At 34.4% G+C, this 17,465-nt stretch overlaps 3 protein-coding genes across 4 annotated transcripts in view; 1 reads left to right on the top strand and 2 right to left on the bottom strand.

Moving 5' to 3' along the window:
- Positions 1-3,313, bottom strand: part of exp (expansion) — a 36,434-nt gene extending 33,121 nt beyond the window's left edge. The window contains exon 1 of the mRNA XM_081994485.1: positions 3,133-3,313. Coding sequence (XP_081850611.1) covers positions 3,133-3,197 — 65 coding nt within the window. The 5' untranslated portion in view covers positions 3,198-3,313. The remainder of the gene's footprint in view (positions 1-3,132) is intronic.
- A 1,061-nt stretch (positions 3,314-4,374) lies between these two features.
- On the bottom strand, positions 4,375-8,934 carry Gli (carboxyl ester lipase-like protein Gli). 2 transcript variants are annotated; one of them, XM_081993619.1, is made up of 8 exons: positions 8,281-8,913; positions 7,186-7,464; positions 6,983-7,132; positions 6,567-6,929; positions 6,116-6,479; positions 5,384-6,060; positions 5,216-5,331; positions 4,375-5,064 (listed from the first exon to the last, which is right to left on the bottom strand). In XM_081993619.1, exons 1-8 carry the CDS (start codon positions 8,575-8,577, stop codon positions 4,770-4,772), a joined length of 2,541 nt encoding a protein of 846 aa, XP_081849745.1. In that variant the 5' UTR covers positions 8,578-8,913; the 3' UTR covers positions 4,375-4,769. The 2 variants fall into 2 exon arrangements, with proteins under 2 accessions (XP_081849745.1, XP_081849746.1); XM_081993620.1 differs by having other exon boundaries at positions 4,926-5,064; positions 5,206-5,331; positions 8,281-8,934.
- Positions 8,935-11,062: 2,128 nt separating this feature from the next.
- bib (MIP channel family protein big brain) lies at positions 11,063-17,425 on the top strand. Its single transcript, XM_081993621.1, has 4 exons — positions 11,063-11,474; positions 12,240-12,366; positions 15,548-15,767; positions 15,828-17,425. The coding sequence occupies exons 1-4, from the start codon at positions 11,147-11,149 to the stop codon at positions 16,836-16,838; spliced, it is 1,686 nt and encodes a 561-aa protein (XP_081849747.1). The 5' UTR covers positions 11,063-11,146; the 3' UTR covers positions 16,839-17,425.
- The last annotated feature ends 40 nt before the right edge of the window (positions 17,426-17,465 follow it).

Genomic DNA, 17,465 nt, shown 5'->3' with positions numbered 1-17,465 from the left:
TGATTCTGTGTTGTATTTATTTTTCCTGTTCAAAAAGTCATAAAGGACGATGTATCAGGCCTAAAAATAGAAATTTTAAAAACAAAAATATAATGTACTACTCGCAGTAAATGTTACCCAACATGCTTGTCGTTACAATGACCCTCAGAAGGAGAAATTTTATTTGAAGAAATTATTAACAAAGTACTATTGAGTAGTCATATATGAAATTATTGCATAATAATAGTCGATAAATCATAAGGAACTAAAAGTAGACGTAAAAGCCCAGGTATATTTGACACGCTACATCACCACCGTTTCTTGCTTTCTTCCTATATAACATGCAACAATAGATGGGAAAAAAGCTTTACAGCAAATAATTACAGAATTACCTAATTATTTAGAGTATTACTTTATGAACACTATTTGAACGCACTTGGCACACTTTTATTTTTCCTCCAGCACTCAAGTAGGCAACAGTTTCGTCAGGTAGGTTTGTAATATTGGAGCAACTGCTCTTGAACCGATTAATTAAGTTTTTCTGAAATTAATAAAACTAGTTTGCCAACAAACAAACGCCTGAAGAACTACAGTAATTAAGAATAAAAAATAAATATTTTATTTTTTGGTCGGAATCTTACACAAGATCATTATTCTCGTGTTCAGCAATGCAACCGAGAATCCGATATTTGCACACCAAAGACAGATCGCAATCGAACAGTATGGCGTTCAGACGCCTTAAATGCAAATTAAATGGCAGAAAAGAAAAACAGCCACTCGATGACAATTGATTTGGTGATCGATTTTAGAATCCCAAAAAGTCCGTTGCACCCACTAAAAGGGGCTATTCACCTCCCATTAACGCATTTATTACGTTACAATGCATATCACTGACAGAATGTCGAAAATTTGCACTGTGTCATGCTCTTTTGCATAAAAAGTTCTTTTTTTCGACCCTCTTTTATTGCTTCATAAATCTTTGTAAAAGCTTTTTATGTATGCAAAATGAACGGTAAAACTTACATAATTACTCTACCACCAAAATGAATATAATGCATTAACAGTTAATACTGTTTTATAATTCAATTATTGATCTTCGACATATATGGAATTGGTTTAGGTACTTGAAATTACTTCAGCAATAGGACTTTTTAGCTCAAGAACAGCAGCAGACAGACATTCTTGAAACTGATCAGTTTAGTAAAAAAATTGTAATTTTGGAGTAAGTGATTTCAATATGAAAGTTCAAGAAAAACTTAAAAACCAACAAAATTGCAATGTGTGCATCTTGAGGCCGAAGATATCAATGACGTACCCACCGGAACCAGTCAGAAGGATGACAAAGATTCGAAGAACCATTAAAAAATTATCAAACACAGGCCAAAGGTACAAAATAAATTAAAAAAACCCAAATATTTTGTCTCTATACAAATGAGTAATATTAACTAAATTTCCAAATAAATACTTCTTTCACAATGTCGTACCTTTAGGTGCGCATACGCTTATATAAGTTTTGAATACTAATCATAAAAACATTAGGATACCATGAGTGGTTTAATAAGGTTAGTGTCAATGCGACTACTTTCCAAATCGTGTATCAGGACACATTTTTGTCCACACTATCCAATGGATTTATAATAACGATTCAAGTACGTTAAATTGACCTTTCACTTTAACTATCGGTGAGATCCTTGTCGGATAACGACAATTTAGGGTGATTATCACTCCCTTGTGTTATGTAAATATACAAGAAGAAAAATGTTTCCTATTTGTTGTAACCTTTTTCAAATGTCACCTAGTCAATAATTTCCACCCCAAAGAGAAAGGTGCAATGTCTGAAAACACGTGTTAAAACTTGTAATATTTCCACACCAAAGCAACCTTCAAGAATTAATGAGGAATGCTGATTAATTTATTTTAATATTCTAATAAAGAAATACGAACAAGTTCAGTAAAACAAAATTTTACGTGAATCACATGACAACGTATACCTATGTGTATGTATTTCGAAAACAAAGGCAACGTTGTTAGATTATCACTCCTTAGATCTGATTTAGCTACAATAGGGTGAAGTCAAAAGGTTAAGGTGACGTAACAAAATTCTTGCACCGTCCAAATTATTGAATATACTCTTATTAGCATTATTATAAGGTAACCTTGATGTTGATCAATAAAATGCACTTTCGTGGCAATTGAGAGAGGTAAATGTCTCGAGGACCACCCAAAGCAAGTAATCAGTTACAATCATTCGAATGGTCAATATTTTGGGTGTTTGTAATTGGAAGCATTCCATGTAACTCCTTGAAATGTACTACAGTTCACATGACGAGGTGACTTTTCAATTTTAATGCGGCCGCTCAAAATTTCGTAACAAGATGATGCGCTGAAAATCCCCGAGGCTGATGGCGTTACAAAACGATTTCGTCTTAATTATATTTCGAATTAATTTTTAAATGATGCTTCATTTACCGATAATATTAGATCACGGTCCTCTTCGATATTATTTATTTAACTATGGCTCGTTCAAGTAATTTATTACTTCCTCTTGACGTGTTTCAAATTGGTGCATTCTGTTACAAAATCTGTCAAGAGCCTTGTTCGATTTTTTGTCCATTTTATCCAGGTCGAACAATAATAATTATATTCCTAAAAAAATTCTTTGAAAGAACGCTCGATCTTCATGCGCGGATGCCATACACATTGAAAAAGTGCATCGAGCTTTTATAAACCTTCACATTTAAATGTCAGTGCTTAATATCCAGGGATTGACAATCTGATTTTACTTCTTCTTTTATTTTATTTGGTCTCCAGTCTTTTTAGCATACGATATTTACATTAAATTTGCTCTGGTTGAAACCAAATTATATAAAATCAAACATACTATTTTTTAACCTTGTACCTACCTCTAATTAACTTTCACGGATATTATTATTTTTATGTCTTCTTGTGAATTAGTGCGCTATATTGTTGTGCTAATAATTACACATACAATCAATTATTGCAAATTTTCGGTTACTCAATCTCAATATTATCCCGGTGGCAACTTTTTTAATTTAAACACTCCAAGTGTTTTTTTATGTACCTTTGTATTTATTGCGTCAATTTTTTTGCAACCAAACCAACCAGCGTAAAAATGTTGATTAATTAACGTACCCTTTATTCTCTCGTTTTTTCCTCCCTTTGGTGGTTCCTTTAATGGTTCGGTACAATGTAAACATCACTCCAAAAAATGAATGCACTCAGTCACTAAATGTCCGAACCCGCAAATCGAATTAGGCGCGCTAGTTTACGCCGTTCGTAGTGGTTAGGCACCACCAATGGTACCGCGTAGGTTAAGAAGTAAACGAATACTGAACAGTGTCAAGAGGTGCGCTTGAAATTGCAAAGCGCTCCCAAGAAAGGGGCGTATAATTTTCACTACTTGAACAATGTTTAAACTCTACTATTAACACTTTATAAATTTAATAACAAACTGAAGGGTCTTACATAAATAAAAAACACTCCAATGTTTCTGCATCTAGCCAGAGCGGCACAATGGAACATGTTGCCATCATAAAGATAACGCACCATTTTAGGAAGTTATAAACAATCTGATTTATGAACTCTTTAATGCAAAATATTTAGTACCAGTTATTGTGTGTGAGTTATGCAATCAATCTTTATTTCCGTCTGGAGGCTTTTCACGAGCGCCACCATAATAAATTATCTTTCGACGATGGCACTTCACTCCTCACCAAAGGCATTTCTTGTGCACGCTGCTTTTCATTAGTTTAACCATTTGATCTGTCATTTTTCCTTCGCTTTATTATTCTTTGTAATAAATCGCATAAATATTTTGACAAGTGATTCAAGATAGCGAGAATGTGAGAAGTGGTCAGAGATAATGGGATTCACTTTACTATTTGTTTATCCCTCGTCTTACTTACTTGGCCATTAGTTTATGTTAAAGTACAGAGACAAATTGGGCAATAAGATAAAAATTATCTTTTGTTTCAATTCGGGTAAATTATTTAATATATTTAATTACATTTTGTATATTGCAAATTTGACAAATTAACGTAGTGCAATAATCAGAAGAAACTATTATCACATAATTAAAACTTTAGCAAAAAGAAAACATAATAAATAACTCTGTTTCACATGGTGACTGAATAGACCTATAAAAATGTCGAGACATGGAAACACGTGACCAACTCTGTTTAAAATGAAAACATTATATCTTACTATTTCAATGATTGTTTAATTTAACTGACATATTTGTTGCGATTAACTATTTTGATCGCAACGCCTCAGTTATCACAGAGTTTCCACTCATACAACGTTATCACTGTACTTCTAGTTTTTCTCTTAATATGAAATTTATAATTCTAATATGTAAAAAGGAAGAAAAACAAATTAGTTGAGATCTATTTATTACAAAAATACGTTTAACAGTAATTGATGCTATTTATGTATAATATTGAAACATTCTTTGGTAACCTATAAGGACATAGTATATTCTGACAGGTATCTGAAACGAAGTAAATAGTAGCAAAAACTTACAATTAAATGAAATCATATATACATACATACAACTTGGACGGACACAAAATAATCTATACAATCTAAGATGATTTAGAGCATTTATACACTAAAATTTATAGTTGGCACTTATTTGCTGGACAAACTCGTTTTTACTCTTAAAACGAGTAAGTAACAATTCGTAGCTCTAACACAGAGTTTAAACATTTCAACAAAAATTGTGTTATTAACAAAATAATTGAACTCCGTATTAAAGTGACAAACTGAATTTAAACATCAGTCTGAGGAACCCCCTGAAGCATTCCAGTTTGTGACCTACTCCTTGATCTTAACTGCAACACAGGAGTTCCTTTTCTAGGGCCTGATTCCTCCATAGAATTTGGAGTCACAAAACCTTGCATTTCCTTCATACTAACAGTTTGTAAGGACGACTGGCTGTTTGTTCTGGTCACTTGAGACCTTACTTTGTCCGTATATTCTTCTGGTCCTCTGGTATTTTCTATCCCATCCTCGTTTTCAGTATCTGAAGGGTATAGGTACGGGTTATAGTACCTGTCATTAGACCTGGAATTTGATGTTTTGCTGTACTTATCACATATTTTTTTTAAAGAGTGACAGTCCCCAATATTAGAATAATTATTAAACTAAGTTTGTGTTAGGAAACTTCCTACTAACCCCAATAGAAGTGTAAAAAGATTCCTTTACCTTTTCTTACCTCTTTGCGTTTCTCCATAACATACAGCATAACACTAAAAGGACAATGAGGAGCAAACAGAACCCTGACATAGTCCAAAAAGCTATTTGCAGAGGGGTTCGAGGTTCCCACCAGAACTAAAATTGACTTTTTATTATCACTATGTTATAGTATTTTTGACTCACTTACTTCAGTTGTTGGGGGATAAGTAGGAACTAAACGTCCAACCAATTGGGGAATGTACATAGTCCAGAAGGCTGATTCAGTTTGTCGAAAATTCCACATTATTGAAGAATTGTATGTGGTGTTTAAATTTAAGTACTTTAACTGGCCGTTGATAGCTTCTTCAAAGTGTATTCCCAAAATTTGGGTGTGGGTTGGATTGCCATATCTTGCAAAGTCCGTGTAGGCCTTCATAAAAAAGTGACTCATATTTCTGTCATTGTTTGTCCATTGGTTTCTTGTAAATCTTTTGTTAGGTGGTAACATCTCTACATCCATAAAAGGAGCACCACAGAGGAGATAATGCTCTATATCGTGAGGTACTTTCCTCCATTCTTGCAAGTTGAATGACTCTATTGTAGTGTTGAGAACGTACATGTAAACTGGCACGTTTTGTTCCACGAGTAGCTTGATTGTTTTATCATTAGGAGCTGTATAGAGGAAATCACTCAATAGTTGTATGTATTTCTCTCTGATCATAGTCTTATTGGTAGGATCAGGCCAATATGTGTACATGTATTTAATTGCGTCAAAAGTTCCGTGAGGGTTCAGAGTATAGTTGTAACGGCGCACTAATTCCCAGACTTTTTGATCGAAAAACTCCTGATCTATTTCAAAGTCAGGCTCTAAACTTTTATTTGAAGCTGTAAGTATAAATTGTATTAGTTCATAAACCACCTGAATATGACAGCAACTAACTTATCAAAGTGGCAGCTTCTTGAAGTGTAACACTACTCATATAACGTAACTGAGGGTTAAACTGCTTTTTCCTAATCAAACTCTCTACATTTTCAGACATGAAATGCCAATTCTCTTCGTACCATCCTTCATAATGAGGCATAGAAACGTTCATTTCGATTACAGGGGCCCAAGGAAAGAGACCAACATCTGGGGGAAATTCAGCGTTGCCAATTTCAAGCGCGCTTCTCGAATATTGGAGGCAATTCACCAATCTCCAAGACGAATCTGTTGGACAACCTATTTGCTTCCCAAATACTATACTCGTGTTTTGGACTCTGTATCTGTCGAAGATCATTCCCCAATCTGCCATTGCTGAACCGCTCTGAAATATGTTATGTTATGTTAATTATATAATGTGTTAATTTCAAGTTTCCATATTACCAATTTAAAATTAGAAGAAAACAATTACCTGAGCTATAACTTTATTAACAATATGCCTAGTTTGAGGAGCAACCATAAGTAGTCCTGCTGAAGCTGCCCCAGCTCCAGGTCCAAATAAAGTAATGCTGTCGCGATTTCCGCTGAACTTCTCCACATTTTCATAAACCCATTTCAAAGCCATAACTTGGTCTAGTATTCCATAATTCCCTGGTGAATTCATATCTCCAGTACTTAAGAAACCTAAAGCACCTAAGCGGTAGTTCAACGTCACCACCACAACATTATAAAATGTTGCCATGATGTGTCCTGGAAATAAATTAGAAGCCCCATGGATAAAGTCTCCGCCATGGATATAAACCATCACCGGGTATTTTTCAGCTGCTGTTTCTTTCTGCAAGCATAATTTTCAACTTAATTCTATAACTTCCGGTGTTTTATGCTTACAATGTTAGGTGTAAAAATATTGAGATAAAGACAGTCTTCATCCATATCTCTAACCCCAGCATTGACCCCGGTGTACTTAGTTGGTTGTGGACAGGCTGGTCCAAAATCGACAGCTTGCAGTAACTGCCAGCCTCTATGAAGTCTGGGAGGCTAAACCACACAAGTTTAGACCAAATTTTTTATACAACACATTTGCCCTATACCTTAAATCTTCCCTCGTTTATTGGTGGTTGAGCATAAGGTATCCCCAAAAACACACTAGTTACGCCCATCTGGCGCTCAATAAATTCAGCCCCAGGTCTGTAAAGAGAATCAGGATCTGGGTTGTCAAAGAGGTAAACTTGAAACCCTTGGATTTCTCCATATGTTGATTGGACAAAAACATCTCTGAGAAGCTCTTTAGTCTGGTCCCTTTGTTTGCCTCTTAGGTCTTCTCTCCAACCTCCAAGGACACCAGGTTGAATTGGTTCCATGTTTCCTTGCTAGATATATTAAATAAACCATCGTCATTACAGAAACGTTTTGTATATTACAGTTAATTTTTATAGGGACTAGGAAGGTCACTTTATTGGTTAAGTATGAAACTACTCAGAATGTGAATGTTGCGTCGGTTTTCATAAAGAATCTGTAGAGGCGAGAGGCATGAGACATTACGCAAGCACACGCATCAACATGTACAATTTGACAAATTACACTACACTACTAACATAACACTAAGTAGATTCTGTTACTTTCAATACTTTCGCCCTTGGTAGTACACTTGAAAAATAGAAAATTGATCTTGCTCAATCAAGCTCTCAACTCTCTACCTCTCTATCATTCTTGAGTTAGGTCAGATCAGATCAATTTTGTCCGGCAGTACTTGCTACTGGCATTGACCGGCACCACTCAAAAAAAGTGGCGCCCTCTCTGAACTAAAGATTGAACTGGTGTTTTAAATTCTCTAACTTGCTTAACAATGTTTTGACCCCTTTTAAATTCAAATTCAAAAAACCTCTAAGTTGGCATTATATTTAATTCTTGAGTTCTTTTTGTCAACAAGTAAATTGTATACAATAATCACCAGGTACATTTAAAAAAAATATCAACAGTCAATTAGGTGAAGAACTTTATTTCTATTACCTTTCAGAACAATTGTATTCGTTTTTTCAATATTTTTATTGTTGTATTCAGTAATTCAAAGTTGTTTCAACGTACTGGTAAGAATTGATTGATGAGTAAAACAAAAATCATCGTTGATGAGTGAATGACCTTTAAAAATAATGCCAAAAAATGTGAAAACATAAAATAAAACTTACCCTATCATAGACGAATCGGTCATCTTGTCCTTGAATTCGAGGGTCTCCAAGTGACCCATAGTAGTAATTGTTCTGTTGGCCATACCTTCGCCCTTTATAAATAAAAGTCCGATAGTCTTTATCACCAGGATTAGGGATATTATAATCGAATTGTTGCCTATAAGTATTTTGCTGGTTGGGCGAAAATTGCTGATAACCGTAACCCCATTGGTCGTACTGACCAATTATAATGTCACTCACAAACACAATTACCAACAATAGAATAAGTTCTATCTGTTGTTGTCGACACACCGCCATGTTTGATTGTATGTTGCGGCAACGTTTACCTGGACGACGTCATCGCAGGCGAAAAGCTTCTATCGAAAGCAGGTACGTACTGGGTACTGTTAATAGGAACCCAACTCGCAGTTACATCTCGCTTAATTTGTGATGACACACCCAGTGAGGTACTAGTTAAGATAATGAGTAATACGACTCTACCGTTTTTATTATGATCGTTATGATAACACTAGCTTATCGATTGCTATAGCTGACACACTTTTCTGAAAATAATCAGACCCGTTATCTTCACTTCAATCAACAAAGCATGTGAAATTTCCGTTAAGTAGGAATAACGCTGTTTTTTTTCTATTTTAATTACTTAGAAGTCAATTAATTATTTACTTGATGACCAATAATGATGACAAAGAGACGGCTCTTTTATGTAATTGACCACTTACTGACTAGTTAATTAAACAACAACATCAAGACCACACCCAAAACAGAGATTTTTAAAACAGTTGATAATCTTCAATCATCTGAATGAATAATTTTGAGGAGACGTTCAAGTAAAAGGTAAATTTGTAGTTGAACCAACAAACGTGGTTTTATTTCTGGATATTATGATGACTGAAAAGTGGTTATTGGGTTATTGCATAGACTAAATGATAAATAATAAGTATAGACAAACAGTGGCAATGGAACTGAAAATTAATTTAAGTAAGCAGCATGAGATGGCACCACTAAACGCATATTCGCGTAATTTTTTACTGTTGGAAAACATCAGTTTTAATGCGGCGTTGTCTAGTTGACAAATCACATTTTTTGTGTGTGTTTTCTTTAACTATTATGTTTCACTTCGTTGTATTTTTAGTTTAGTTGTTTAGTTGTTATTTTTAATATTCATTAAGGGTTATTTTATACTTAATACATTATGAATTCCATGTTTAATCTTAAAACAGTCACGTGACCATTTGTACCTTAAAATGAGTCACGAGATTTAGAGTTTCTAACTAAAAAACGGTCACGTAATCTTTAAAATTAAATTTAATTATTGAAAATAGTCACGTGACCCGTCAAATAATATTTTGTCATTTACAGTCACGTGGAGTGAGTGTGAGTGTCCTTAAATAGGAGTCAGGTGACTTTTAAGAATACAATTTGAGTATTGAAAATCGTCATGCCACTTTATGAACTGTAAAAAGAGTCACGTCACTCTTCAAATAATATTTTTAACATCTAAAACCCAAAATCTTAAAAAATGTCAGTTCAAACTGAAAAACGGTCACGTGACTCTTTAAACATTTTTTCGCTATTTACAGTCCCGTGACCTTCAGGATACTTTCAGTTTGACATTAAAAAAGAGTCACGTGACTTTAGAAAAAATGTTTGATTATTGAAAATCGTTATGCGACTTTACGAACTGTAGAGTCACGTGACTTTTAAAAATATATTTTATTTTTGAAAATCGTCACGTGACCATTTGCATATTATAAGGAGTCAGGTGACTTTTCAAATAATACTTTGACATCTAAAACAGTCACGTGACCTTTATGTTTTTGTTTTGACGTTAAAATAATTCAAAATTTTCACGTGGCCATTTGCACTGTAAAGAGGGTCAGGTGTCTTTAAAAATATCAGTTTAAACTGAAAAACGATTACGTGATTATCCAAATGACATTTAAAACTGTCATATGAAATTATAAATTCTATTTTAAATCTTAAAAGAGTCACGTGATCTTCGGGATTTGTTTTGACGTTAAAAACTCACGCGATTTGAAAAAAATAGTCTAAATATAAAAACTGTCGTGACGTTAAAAATGGCATTTTAATCTTGCAAATAGATTCGTGATTTAGTGTAGCCCAGTTTAAAACTAAAAAACGGTCACGTGAACTTTAGGATTCTGTTTTGACGTTAAAAAAGAGTCCTGTGACTTTTAAAATAAATAGAATCTTTATTATCGATACCTCAAACCAGAAATTCTTATTTTCGATTTGCATTTTAATGTATAATGTTTACATGGTTTTCTATAAAACTGTAACTCAACTGAATTATTTTTTTGTTTAATTTTGACAAATAAAATTTTCTTAATTACAACCAGTGATGAAACAGACTTTATTTTCCAATTAGCTAGGCAATGGGTTTCATAGTATAGCTAGCTACACAATAGACAAATTGACAACTGACAACTGGTAATACTTAACAACTTCAAATTACAGTCATTAAAGCATTTTCAGTTTACCAACCACATGTTAAATGAGTGTTCGTGTCCCCAAAAAAATCTTTCGCCAACATTTCAGCTTTTTGGTACATGAACGTAATTAACCTCATCAAAAGACCCTAAAAAGAAAAAATCCAAATTTGACATTCTTGTGGCCGTCCTACGTTCTCCGATCACTTTACGACCCTCATCCTAAAAAGGTTTATTTCAAACACTACAACCGAAAGTTTGGGGGATGGCAATTCATGAACGTAGTGCTAAAGCACATGCTTGACCCTAAAACGATTGGTTGTATTGAAAAAGAGTGGGAGAGCCAAACATGTGCCGCAATAATTTGAAATTCACTACCACTTCGGTCCTTCTTGTTGGTACGGCCGGGTCCCAGAATGACTGAAGTTAATTTGAATTTCGATTTCGAAAATTTGGAGTACCACTTGGTAACTCTTTTTGAAAAACTCGATGTGATACGGCGCGATAAAATCCGATCTAGCGGTTCAAAAAAGTTGCCCTTTCAAGTCGAACTTCGTACATTCGAATTTTGGAAAGCCCTAATTTCGGAAACTGCCGCCAGTTTTGTTTACACTTTTTTGGTTTGCGGTGCCAATGCCGCCTCCAGAATGGGTAGCACTTCACCAGCCAATGTTTTTTTGCTTACCGCTTTAACTTCAGGATTTGTTATCGTGTTTTTAACACAATGTTTTGCCCATATTTCTGGTAAGTGTTTCAACAAATCACATTTTTAAACTTAATGTTTTTATATAATTTACATTTGATTTATTAAATTTTTTATTGAAAAAAATTTGTTTACAAAAAAATATGAATGGAAGTTGTACATATAATTAATTTACTATTTTTTAACAAGTCTTTATTAGCAGACAGTAGAATAAAATACTGTTCATTGAAAGTTACTTATTTTAAATATTGTTTTGGGAGAAAAAGTTATTATACGTATTTTACTCTGTTACTTATGAATTCCGTCCACAATAATTAAGACTGATTAAACTAATTACTACGTTATTTATTGTTTGCGGTACAACTCATTCAGTACCACCATTTAGTGAGGATCTTCTGTTTAGCTAACTGCAAATGGACTTACTACAAACTTAGTAAATAGTTTGTGTGTGGTTCAATAATCTGACACAATATCTCGACTTTCTGTTATGTGCCTTATTTACTATTAAGTGGCTTTATCTCAGTATAAATAGCATTGAACTTCGTAACATCTGCGTCTTCTTTGCATGCAATCAAGGTTGCAACATTGAAAAGCACCAATAAGAGGATTAGTACATCTTTTTATTGCGTTAAGTGATAAAAAGTGGATTATGTGGGCGTATTTGTAACTTTGTCTTTTAATGGAAAGTTCCATGTTGAAAATAATTAGCTGAAAAAACAACTCATAAGGAAGTATTTGGGATAAGTCGGCACTTACTTCGAATACGGGTGTGTGTTTAAAGGATTTACCGGATTTTTTGCTTACAGGAGCCCACATTAATCCTGCCGTTACCATAGCGATGGGAGCTATCAAGAGGATATCACTTTTAAGGACTTGCATGTTCATAATATCCCAATGTGGAGGCGGAATAGCTGGAGCTGCTTTCCTTTACGGGTTAGTTTACAAATTCGTATCTACGTAAAAATTTTGCAAATTAACTTCCTGGCGTAAAATTTTATTGCTTGCAATATGGCACGCTGGCATGTATGCGTATTATTGTTCTATTTAAGTTTGCATTTATTGCTAAATCATCGTAAAATTGATTAATATCCACTCAACAAACTTCAGTTCTGGATGCATGAAAATAGTTCATTTTTGGATTGTTGACAAAATTACAAAAAAAAATCTCCTGCAAGCTGAACCAAATCAGTCTAAATCTTTTAGCACGTGTTCACTGTGAGGTACCACCTGGACTTTTTTTTTTTGGTCGGGCCTCAGTATTTCCTTTTACCTACCTAGATCACCCTTATTTCCTTGGCGTCTCCCTTTTGTTTCATCACGTTTCTAGGCAATCTGAATTTTTTTCAGTACCGTTGTACCGGCATAAAGTCATTTGCTCCGGTTTTAATTTGGTTAACAGTACTTGAAAGTGTGACTCGAATATTGTGGTTTCATTTTACCGACACGCAAATGAGCCTTTGCCTATGATAGGGTGTTTATACGAGTAATAAATATTTATTTTATAACCCGCACAACTGTTCGCATTGCTTTTTTATGAACTTGCAGAACAAGTGCCTATAATCTGATAACATACGGAAGGATACTAGCATCCATGTTGCCACATGTCCACTTTATTTTAGTTTTTGAGTAAACTCACACTTTTTATTCTAGTGACAGTAGAGTTATTTAAATAAACCTACATCAAGTTAATTGTGCAAAAATTAAAACCAAGTGATTTTAGTTGAAGATAATAATAAACTACCTCAAAATGAGGTCAGTGCGGCAACATGGCATGGCAGCAAGTGGGCCGCAAAACAAGTTTATCCCCTCTGGTTATAAAAACAATTAAAGGAAGGGCGAAAAAGTGTGACAATAAACAATATATAAGAGAACAACGGCGTGATTATGGTAGTTGAGGTTGACGTACCCTAACTACCACCCTCTAGACACTAAAAAGCCCAATTGTTACTTTTTTATTTATTTACTACACCACCAACTTTACCAAACTATAATTTTGGTACTATACCATCTTTAGGTTGGTCACTTCCGGTTTAACCGAAAGTTGATGACAACATGCTTGTTTTAAAGGGAACACCGTGTATATTATTGTACTTGAATATTATCAATTTCAAAGATTTTTCATATATTATAACCTATCTACAACGGTTTTCGAGATATTGTAGTTAGAAAAATGTCATTTAGTTTCTAACCTACGTTCTCATAATAACTTTTTGAGATCTATCATTTAGTAATAAGTAATGATGTTAGTTTGTTCAGGAATAACTTAAAATGGAATTTTTGCGATATTTTAAGGAATACATTGCAATAGACAATACTTTGACAATACTCATTATAGGAATAGTCTTTCATTTCTGTAAAGCAAAATGTTAGTAATGTCACATTGTCATGTGTCTATTGTAAGCATATTTACATTAACACAATATGTAGTTTGAAATTATATGTTGCTAAATTAAGGGTCAATTTTACTGATTGGCAAAAATTGGTTTAGCTTCATACATAACATTAACCACAGTTTAGCGGTCATGAGAACCTAAATAGAGGCTCTATTATGCGATTTAAATTGTTAGTTGGTCGATTACACGTTCTCACGATGCTGTGTACTTAGGGTTGATCCATTTAAAGTAATCCCATATGACAGTGACCGCAATGAACATATTATATGTGACACGTGGCTTATTCCCATTAGGGGGTGAGAAAACTTTTAAAATTTTATTGCAAATTCGTTAGGGTAATAACCCTAAACCACTTTTATCGCCGTTGAAGCTCTAAAAGTGAATCATTCCCTGAATATTTGGAGGTTTATCAGAAAAATATGCGGCTCAAATCCGAAACCCAAAACCATCTGTCAAGTATAAGATCGGCTATCACCTGCTCGGGTTCAGCTGTTCTTAAAGCATTCTTCCTCTTCGTCGGTACCATAGGCGTAGCCTAAAATTCAGATTTTTGAAACTTTGGTTCCGTAGTAGTTACCCATCGACGTATAAAAAGTAGCTATCAGCTTATTGATGATTGTATTTCCAATTTATCTACATATCTAAGCTAAGAATGACTAAGTAGTGAGATTTTCAAACTGACAAAGTTGATACGATATGTTCTTGCAATTTAATGCTTTTTACAAAAAAGATTTAGTTTCATAATAATAAATAGTGACGATTTTTATATGTTGATGATATACCATCGCAAAAGCCCCGTTTATGCGAGGTACTTTATTTTATTACACAAAAGAAGCCCAGTAGAAAAGGATCTTCCAGTACCTGAACGTAATTTACCTGTGACGGTGCTTAATGTGTACAACATCTGTCGGGTTCCTTTTTTTAAATCGCGTCCTTCCAATGTTGAATGCTGATGGGGGAGGGAATCTGCTTTTAAACTCCGTTGGAATGCAATATATTCTGAACAATAATGGCCACTAAGAGAAATTGAATTTTGACCACAGAAGCAGATTTTTTCCTCTACGGTGCATGTTAGAAATCAGCTTTAATTGAATAAAGCTTATTATGAACTTTGTTAACAATAACAATATTAAAATAGGAATTTCTTTCAGGTATTCACTTAATCAAATTATGTATTTGTATATTATTTCTTATGAGAAGGTAAATTAATTTTTTGGCTGCATGGAACTAAAAAATAAGCACCGTAAGAACTAAACCATGTGAAAGTAAACACCCTATGTACAATTACCCATCGAGAGCCTTAAATCATTAAATTGCACTTGTTCGCATATGATACGGTCATTGAAACTTTGAACCCCAACCGCTTTTTAATTCACTTTTTACCACCGCACTTGCCTCGATCAAACTTGATTAGGGCGAAATTTTGTCCTGTCATATAAAAGGACAGGAGGGTCGAATTCACATGGGAGATGATTTCGAAAGTAACAGATTATTTATCAGTTAAATAAGTTTTTATTTTATGAACGTACAAACTTATTTAACTACTGTTAAATGTCGTTTTATCTACGTCGTCTAGATCAAATTTCAGCAGCTGGAAGCCATAAGTTTATTTGGTCCACATGTGTTTGAGACATTCTCCGGATAACCACCTTACAAAAAGTTGGCTTTATTTAGAACACTTGTTTCAGCAGGGCAATTTTGTAATATTTTCTTTATTTCAGAATTACGGTACCTGGGTACCACGGATATCAAGAGAACCTATCCTCAGCAATTGGACATCCTTCGAATATTTTCACTTCTTGGGAACGCTTTGGAATCGAATTTACTTTAACGTTTTTGGTGGTCTTTTCTTACTTGATAACCATGGATAGCTATAGGAAATATATTGGGACTAGTGCTATTACTATTGGCGCTGCTTATTGCGCTTGCTCTTTTGTTTTCGTAAGTTTAAAGTAGGAAATTTAATGAATTTAATATTTATGTCGAATTTAAAAATTTCAGATGCCCTACCTAAATCCAGCACGTGCCCTAGGTCCTTCATTTGTATTAAACAAATGGGAAGCTCATTGGGTAGATTGGTTCGGCCCTCTTTTAGGTGGTTTGACTTCAGGTATATCCTACGAGTATATTTTTAACCCAAACCGAGTGAAGAAGGTCAAAAACACCCGGGAAGATGAAGTATCCAGCATACCTTCAGACGATGAATTAAATTATGATGATCTCGACAAACCTCAGCCTCCAAAATTCCACGGTTCAACATATAACACTTATCGTTCAACGGGTGGAGTCGAGACAAGAACTAACTACTGCGCAAGCGTATTTGCAGCTCCTTCTACTAGATTAGAGAGAGTTGAATCTATTTACGGAGGAACAAAGTCTCTTTGCAGAAGTCCTCCTTTAACTAGAGCCAATCTAAACAGATCCCAGTCTGTCTATACCAAATCAAACACAGCAATAAACCGAGAGCTGCTTCCTAAACCCGGACCTTTAGTTCCTGCTCAGTCTCTGTACCCAATGCGCTTAAATCAACAAAGCCATATTCAGAACCAAAACGTGCACAACCAAATGCAACAAAGATCGGACCAAGTCTATGGTATTAGAGGAGTCACTCCTGGGACCACATCCAGCACTTACACCTCTAACGAAAGACCTCCACGAGAAAACTACTCCACGACTGATAGACCAAGAAGGGATAACTATGCCCCTGCAGGAGAAGCTGTTTTATATGGAACCAGAAATAATCCTACACCTAGTTCGGAAAGTTCCGAAACCAATCCGCCACCATCCCAACGAAATCGCAGACCCGAATCAGTGTATGCCATGTTGGGATCTCAAGCTAGAAATATGCCACAACAGAAACCGCAAAATCCTCCTCAATTTCCTCAGGAAAACCGAACTGTAATCGGCAGTGCCAATCAAAGCAGACCAGCACCTAATCAACCCATTTCAGGAATTGCCACTGCAAGTTCTGGTAATTACCACCATCAACATTCACCAAATCCTCAATACTAGAGGCTATCTAGTGTGGATTTCTTACCTAAATAGTGATACAGTGCTTTTTTAAGACTGTTGTACATATGACCGACTAAAGATATTATTGTATTTTTTTGTGAAATATGTTTGTACATTTGTTGTTAAAATGTGTAAAGGTTTACTGTAATGTCTTTTAGGTTAATAACAGTTTACTGGTGTATGGATGGCATATAAAAAGTATTATTTATGATTTATGTACAATTTGATTAGTTGCAATGAGGTTGTAAATTAACTGTTGCAAGAAATAATCATCTACACCAAGTAGTTTGTTCAATCTCAATGCGAATGAAAACTGATGTTTTATGCTCGTAAAAAAAACTTAAAGCAAAAATTTGGAAAGTACATAAGCAAAACCAAAATGTTCTTAATATTAAATAGATTTTCCAAGCTTTTATGTAACGTTACGGTTGCATTATTTTTTGTTTACTAGAAATTGTACCATAGAAATCATTAACCATAACTTAAAACGTTGCCTGTTTTAGAATTAATCTGTGTATATATTTTTTTTGTAATAACAATTATTTTATTTAATTTACGTGATGATACACATAAACTATGCAAATTTGTATTGGAGTTTTATTTCATAATCCATGAAGAACTGGGAGT

The sequence above is a fragment of the Ips typographus genome, linkage group LG16, assembly GCF_016097725.1.
Source record: "Ips typographus isolate SLU linkage group LG16, UJ_Ityp_2.0, whole genome shotgun sequence".
NCBI classification, from domain to species: Eukaryota; Metazoa; Arthropoda; class Insecta; order Coleoptera; family Curculionidae; genus Ips; species Ips typographus.
Note: the sequence above shows the minus strand (reverse complement) of the source record. Positions and strands in the feature narration are given on the sequence as shown.

Coding starts and splice junctions, on each gene's coding strand:
- Gli (XM_081993619.1), bottom strand. CDS start 8,577: ATGGCGGTGTGTCGACAACAACAGATAGAACTTATTCTATTGTTGGTA. Junction 7,465..8,280: donor ACCGATTCGTCTATGATAGG/GTAAGTTTTATT, acceptor TAATATATCTAG/CAAGGAAACATGGAACCAAT. Junction 7,133..7,185: donor TAAACGAGGGAAGATTTAAG/GTATAGGGCAAA, acceptor TGTGTGGTTTAG/CCTCCCAGACTTCATAGAGG.
- bib (XM_081993621.1), top strand. CDS start 11,147: ATGACTGAAGTTAATTTGAATTTCGATTTCGAAAATTTGGAGTACCAC. Junction 12,367..15,547: donor GGAGCTGCTTTCCTTTACGG/GTTAGTTTACAA, acceptor TCTTTATTTCAG/AATTACGGTACCTGGGTACC. Junction 15,768..15,827: donor GCGCTTGCTCTTTTGTTTTC/GTAAGTTTAAAG, acceptor TAAAAATTTCAG/ATGCCCTACCTAAATCCAGC.